Source organism: Elephantulus edwardii, unplaced genomic scaffold, assembly GCF_000299155.1.
Source record: "Elephantulus edwardii isolate Elephantulus edwardi_28Jun2011 unplaced genomic scaffold, EleEdw1.0 scaffold00185, whole genome shotgun sequence".
Classification (NCBI taxonomy): Eukaryota; Metazoa; Chordata; class Mammalia; order Macroscelidea; family Macroscelididae; genus Elephantulus; species Elephantulus edwardii.
This window is the reverse complement of record NW_006399935.1, coordinates 1,811,955-1,819,585: the sequence shown is the minus strand read 5'-3', so window position 1 is coordinate 1,819,585 and position 7,631 is coordinate 1,811,955. Positions and strand designations below refer to the sequence as shown.

The following is a 7,631-nucleotide window of genomic DNA, read 5'->3' as shown; positions in this document are numbered from 1 at the left end:
GAAAGAGAGAATACATTCTATTATTAAGTTTCTTACAACACAGCAGGCAGTAATTGTCTCTTTTTAAAAACTGTTTTCATTGTAGTTGGAGCTCCATAATGATTTGCCCAGAAAATCCTAACGAGCACCCAAGAAACTTATCTCTGTTTTCTGCAAACTTTCCAGGACAGTAGCTTCTCATTAATCTGTATTTTTTTCACAGGCTTTCAAGGACTTAAGTTTCTCATAAATTAAGCTTTCACAGCTGCTCTTCTGAGTCTTCTGAGGTTTCATAAATGCACCCTATTTTCTTGGGACATGTCTGCATGTTTGTCTAGTAAGCTGTTTTCAGTTAACTTCCCACTGTGTGTTCTCAAAGCAGTACTCTAATCTCCCACACCAACAGTCAACCAAGGCATAGTGGCTTCAGAAACCCTCACAGTGGCCTAGTGGCAAGAAGCTGCACTTCAGTCCCTAAAGCACACAGTTCAAATACAATAGCTGCTCCATAGGAGTATGACAGTGTTCAGAAAAACCCATCATTTCAAAAAGCAACTCTTGTTCTATTCCTTCACATCATTTGAGTCTGCACACAGCACCTACCACTATAGAATGTTTTCTAATGTCCTGTCTATTGTCCAACTCTAATATATAGCCTACTGTTTCTTTCTACCACTACAGTGTCAGTTTCTTTGATATTAGAAACTTTTTGTTTACTGTTGTATCTGAAATTCCTAGTATACTGACTAGTATACAGTAGACTTTTAACAAACATCTGAGGTGTGAATGAGTGAATATACACATTTCAAGGGGTAAAAAAAGACCTGATTACTTTGAGAAAGTGGAAAAAATATCTGCTATATTTCTTCCATAAAATCTCCAGCTACTGATTAACCTTTAGTCACAACTGTGAGTTTGAGAACACATTTTTTATTTGAAAACACTTTAAAATAAGATCATTTTACACTGAGAAAATAAAAAAAAAATGAGAGGGTGCTACATAAGTCATTGCCATTTCAGAACCACTGCATTAAACTTCAGGATGCATTACTTTCTGTGAATAAACTATACTTGCATGGAAACACACACACACACAAAAAAAAAAAATAGGAAGAGGAGAGGAAGAAAAGGAAGATGGAAGAGAAAGAGAATGAAAGAAGGAGTATGTGAGGGAGCCTGAAAGGAAGAGTCCTAGTGGCTAAAGGCTAGAAGGTCACAACTTCAAAGGGACAAGAAATGAGAGTCATGGAGAAAGAAGGATAGAGAGTCAGAGCTTCAAAGGGCTAGTGATAAATGATAAGCACTGGGAGTCATAGAAATAGGGAAGGAATTATAGGGAGTCACAAAAAAAGAGGGATACTGGATTAGCATTTCAAAGGCACAGAAAACAGGGAAAGAAAGAGACACTGAGAGAAAAAGAGTAAATTAAATGGAATGGGCTGCCCTGTATCCTTCTCTAAGCACTGAGAGGTCTAACGTAAACTTGAGATAGAAGATGGTAATATATCGTTTCCTTGTCCCTTTTGAGGTCTGCTTGCCTCTCGAAGCGTGAATGTCTTGCCTCATGGCTCTGATTTGATGGATAAAGACTCCTAGATAGTTTCACAGCATGTTGGTCAGCCTGTATTACACCTTTGTCTCTTACACTGTGCAATTCCTCATAATCTGTATTTCATACCAAATGGGGCATACACAACTGCATGTTGTGTATTGCATGTGGAGTATCATGAATTTCCAAAGGTAATTTTGTTTACAAAGCAGGATTCATGACCCTCAACTAAAGTAGTGTGTGAAGTCCCCCAATTACAGAAATCTTACAAAGTTATTTCTCTTTTTCTAGTTGCATATCAGAGTGCTGTTGCATTTATCAACTATCGAACTCTTGGGGATATTCTCAACGAATCCTTCTTAAATGACAGAAAAGGATTACAGGAAGTGATACTAAACTCTCACATCGTGAGTGGCACCATTGGTTCAAAGAAAAATATTTACCTAACCAAACCTGTGTTCTTAGCCTTTAAACATACTCAGGTGAGTAAAACCAAATGGTTGGGTTTTTTCAAACAATAAACACAGTACCAGTTGCCATTGAATCAACACTAAGTCATAACGACTTCACATGTATCAAAATGAAACTGGCTAAATTTTACTGTTGTTGATTGCTGTCGAATCAAGCGTGACTCAAAGCAACCCTATGAGCAAAAGACCTGAAGCCTTTCTGTAACTAACATTGTTTCTCAAAGTTCATAAAGTTTCCAGAGGCATGTTGTTTAGGAAGTGAATTACACTCCTGCTTCCAAATCTGTCTTAAACCTGTCTTAAACTGTCCACCATGGGTAACCACTGTGCCATTACACCCCAATGGCACAAGGCTCAGCATCAGAGCAACCCCAGATTACCTCAGTACAGCATATTAACAGAAGAGTGCTATACCACTTAGAAGGTTGATCCTCCAAAACATAATAACCACCGACTTTTAAATACCAAGGCCCTCCCTGAGGTCTTGGTGACTCTAAAGAAGAGGCTTAAATACAAACGACCAATATAGTATGTTGTTGTTGTTGTTGTTATATGCTGTTGAGTTCCTGTAACCTGTAGGACCCTATGCACAGCAGTTTTGACCCTTTTTTTTTCTTGGGCCGTTTTCCTTATTTCCACCCCCCCACCCCCCATTTGCCCCGGTTCTTTTTCCATTCCTTTTCTTTTGGGTCTTTCTTTTCTTGCCTTTTCCTTCCCCCTTGCCAGGGTTGTTTTCTTTTTTCAGGGCCCGTTTTTTCTTGGTTACGGGTTCATTTTTTTTTTTCTTTTCATTTCGGCAAGTAGATTATCACATGTTCCTTCAAAGTACCTCTACTATAACTGTTTGTGTTAGCACAGATTCTACCACGTAGTATTTAAAAGAATAGAGAGTGTGCTATCAGAGGTCTGGTAGGAAATCCAATCAAAATCTGATCATTCAGACTCAAAGCAACTGACAAGAGCTGGTGAGTTTTCCATCCTCAGGCTCCCCAGACAGTGCCGGAGTACAAAGTCATGATCATATTTAAATCTATAGAATGGGAGGGTGGAATTTTTTTAAAAAGAAAAAAGAAGCAACAGGGGTACTAGGACTATTGAGCCCAGTAGGGCTGGAGAAGGAATTGTCCAAATGAAGATGGAAACATTACTTCCCATTGACTCAGCTTCTGTTCATGGTGACCTTATCTACAACAAAACAGTACATTGACCAATCCTGCACCATCTTCCTGGTCTTACATATGTTTGAGTTCAGGCCACTGTGCCAGGGTATCTCAGTGAGGGTTTCCTCTACCTTTGTGGGCCATTCATTTGAACAGCATCACATGCCATTTTTTCTTTCCCAGTATCAATCTTTCCTGAGAATACATCCAAAGTGAGTCAAAGCCCCCAGACAATGTCTTGTGATCCATAACATTTTCATTGACTGAAGAAAACACTTAAGAGACTCACACAACACACGTATGTGGCTCACGCACTGCTAAGATCAAGCAGAATCTAGCAATGTTTTTCTGTTAAACAAGCTGTAACCAACAACAACACGATATTCAGAATGATATTATTGTTGTTGTTCCTCTATAAGAGCAAACCCTCACTGAGATGCCCTTAGACAGTCGTCACAACGCTGAACTCAAACGTGCCAAAGGCCACGAAAAAGAATGATATTACCAGAGCTTTTTTAGTAGTCTGTCTTAGTCTCAAAGCTCCACTGAAATGGATCCAATCCTGCTGGAATTTGAAACGCGAGTGGCATAACTTCCACCGTCATAACAAGCCACCATTTCAAAAAAAAATAAATTATGTGTAAGAAAAACAGACCCCTACTTTCTCTTCCTCAGTAATCAGGGCCTCTCATTTATACAACACACTGCAAGTGAACAAGGAGCTTGATGAGCGAGCTCTGAATGGTCAATAGATGAGCAGAGAAGGGCAGAAAGATTGACCAAACAGATCTCATCAACCAGGTGGTGGTGTGAAGCTTTTCCCAACAAGTACTCAAGACAACAGGATTTTCCTATTCCAGGCTCTGTGCTGATGCAGATGTGATCAGCCTATAAAGCACAAATAACAAACGAGAAAGAGAATCACTTCTATACTGTTCTTTTTCCAGCCTGTTGATGCGAGAGCAAAACATTTCTGTGTCTACTGGGATGGATCGAAGGCAGGGGGCAGCTGGTCGACGGAGGGCTGCTCTTACGTGGAAAGCGATGATTCTTACACAAGATGCCAGTGTTTCCATCTCTCCAGCTTTGCTGTCCTCATGGCTCGTACACCCCAGGTACCAAGGTCCATGGCCCTCTCTTGTGAACCTGACTGTGTCCAATGAACTGTAAAGTAACTCTCTCCACTTCTTAGAAAAGGATTCTAAGATAAAGATTAGAGAGTAGGTAGCTTACTTGGAAGGCAATTCCAGAAAATTCCATCAGGGAGCCAGGTAAGTGAAACAGGGTAAGGATAGGGATCAATACAAACCTTGTCATCAAGCCAGTCACCACTGTGGACAACTGGCGTATAATTCCCTCTGAAAAGCTCTGGGAGTCAGTGTAGGAGACACTTCTCAGAACTCACATAAATTTTATTGGGAACTCATTTTCCACCTGCTCTTTCTTGACAGGGTTTTTTCTACTTTAAACAGTTTCTAAATAAAGTTCTGTGTGTCAAGAAAAAGAAAACACCTCACATAACTGAGAAATAATGGTAGGGTATTGATAAACCATCTCTTTTCCATCATTTTTTGAGACTTGCATCTTAAGTTGAGTGCTATTTCTCTGATATTTTCATAGGAATGGGGTGAGTGAGGTTGAGCTACAGAGAAAGTTCTTAAATTGGGAGGCTGAGTTGACAAGTACCACAATTGTCAAGTCCAAGGGTTTCTACATCAAAAGTATCATTTACACTGTAAGACAGAATCACTGATAAACCTACCTAGGCCTTTCAGCAATGACAAGACATAATCCCTTAACTTGTCATGTCCCAATCAGAGTGAGGACAACAAAAATTTCAAGAAATGTACTTCTTCCTCTATTTCTTTTTAGCTCCAAGTTACTGGGTATTTATGATATGGAAACTATCATGCTTTCTATGTGTGACCTAATTTTTTCATTCCAAAAATATTTGTAGAATACCTAGTGTATACCAATTTGTCAATTCATCTCCTTGAAAGACTCCTTTTACACTCACTTTTTACTTTTTCAAGCGTAGCTGACACAACGATGACAGCAATGAAATGATGATGATGATGATGATGATGATGATGGAGCAGAAATAGTGCGGATGGAGCAGGTTTAGCCAGGACTTTGTTCTGTTGTTTATAGTGTTGTTTTGAGTCAGAGCTAACTTGATGGTACCTAATAACATCACAACATCAAGAAAACAAAGACTCTCACCACTGGCCAATAGGCAGCATCATGATAGATGGAGTAAAGATTGAGATTGGTAATGATTTCATCTTGCTCAGATCCATAATCAGTACTCTCGGCACCAGCAGTCAGGAAATCAAAAGACAAGTTACGTTGGGAAACTCTGCTGTCAAGGATCTCTCCCGAGTGCTAAAGGGCAATGATGTCAGTCTAGATGTTACTGAACAAAAGGGGCTCTTTCCGTAGTCAATTGCCAATAAAGGCAGATGAATTGCAATTATCCAAACCACTTTATGGCAGATCTGGCCGAGCCGTGAGAATCATCTCTGCCTTCCTGTCTAGGAGTAGGCATTGGTTTTTATATTTGTTTTAAATGTTACAGTTACTAGTAAACAAACAGTTTGTGATATACTTTACATATGATGGAGGAAAACATCTTCAAAGAGATAAATGTTAATGCAGTTACAAATAACTTAGAAAAATATCTTCAAAGAGGTATTTGCTAGTCCATAAAAAAAAAACAAAAAACGTGTAACTGAGAAAAACCGTTTCAAAGAAGTGAATACTAATCCAGGAAAGATGCATTTTCTTTCCTGATTAACAAAGATTTTAAAGTACTCTATATGTCTGAAGAAAGAAAAATAGAATTCTAGGGCAAAGCAATGAGTTTGACAAGCTGGAGGCAACTGATGTCACTTTTACAATTATATCATATGTTTGGATAATCCTGAATTTATTAATATCATTCTATCATAGAGACTAAGGTGTGCCTGGTCCAGACCCTGATCTACACAATTATGTGCTATGCTTCTGAGAGATGGACAAGGAACATAGATGACAGAAGAAGCATTGAAACCTTTTAGTTGTAGTGCTGGAGAAAAGGACTGGACAGGGACTGCCAAGAGAACAAGTAATTCTATCCTAGAGAGGGTAAAACCACGTTGCTCCTTGGGGGCACGATTTTGAAGCTCCATCTCACATACTTTGGACATGTGGCCAGAAGGGAAGGACATCATACTTGGAAGGATAGTGTCAACACAGAAGAAGAAGACCTGTATGAAGTGGATAGGTGGCTGTAGCAGCAAGGGCAAGTGTGTTTAGACAGTGAGATCGGCTCAGGACAGGGCAAGGTTCAGACCCATTGTTCTTCGTCAAGTCAATGGCACATAACAACAACAACATCACCACTATATGCCAGGCATTGCTGGAGGCACCAAGAATACCGCAGGGATCAAGATAGATTAAAACAGATTAAAAATTACTATGACCATCATATTACATTATGCCTCTGGCTCAATAAGACAACTGACTGTATGTCTATTAAGTGTTAGAAATACGGTACTACTAAAACATTGAGTTGTAACTTAATTTAAATTGAAAGATTGAAGCTATGCAAAATACATTTCTGTTAAATATAACTTTGTTTATGTGATAGGAGTCATTTTTACTATTGAAAAGTATAGTATCTGAATAATGTAAGTTTAAAATATATGTTTAGACTTATTTGGGGGAAAAGAGAACTTTAAATAGCTCATTAATATTTGCTTTATAATAATTATGCATTGAATAAATAAAATTGCTGTTATATACCAAAAGACTGCAATTCAGCAATTTCTACATGTAAAATATAGTGACATCGATTACTTTCTTAATGTTGTGCTGCCATTGTCACTATCTTTTTCCGATGTTTTCCACTGCCTTTAACAGACACTTGTCCCATAAGAAAACAGTCCATCAGAGAAAAGCTTGGAAGAACTCTAGAAGCCCTAGTACATAGCATGATTAGTCTTCCAAACATCCTGAAAAATCTACAAGCAGGAGAGAATAAAATAGAATGGGGCCTTCTAAGAATCAAATCCCTATGCATATAAAAAACTTCTCCAAGAAAAGTCACAGACTGAGAAAAAATATTTGGTAATAACATGTCTGATAAGGGACTTATATCTAGAATTCATAGAATACTCCAGCACCTCGACAAGATAAAGGTAAACAACCTAATTGCAAAATGGGCACAAGATATAAACAGACACTTTACCAAAGACGACTTTCAGATGGCAAACAAACGCATAAAGAAATGTTCAAAATCTCTAGCTCTGAGATGCAAATCAAAACAAGTATGAGATATCATCTCATCCCAGTGACAATAGCAAAGTTCAGTGGAACAGCAAACAACAAATGCTGGTGAGGTTGTAGAGAAACTGGAACCCTTATTCACTGTTGGCGGGAGTGTAAAATGGTGCGACCACTATGGAAGGCAGCATAGCACTTTCTCAAAAA

At 38.7% G+C, this 7,631-nt stretch overlaps 1 protein-coding gene across 1 annotated transcript in view; it reads left to right on the top strand.

Annotated features, from left to right (window-relative positions):
• The window catches only part of LOC102875725 (EGF-like module-containing mucin-like hormone receptor-like 4-like), a 174,336-nt gene that overhangs the window by 37,658 nt on the left and 129,047 nt on the right, over positions 1-7,631 (top strand). Inside the window, exons 7-8 of the mRNA XM_006896409.1 lie at positions 1,831-2,010; positions 4,106-4,273. Of these exons, the coding sequence (XP_006896471.1) occupies positions 1,831-2,010; positions 4,106-4,273 (348 nt within the window). The remainder of the gene's footprint in view (positions 1-1,830; positions 2,011-4,105; positions 4,274-7,631) is intronic.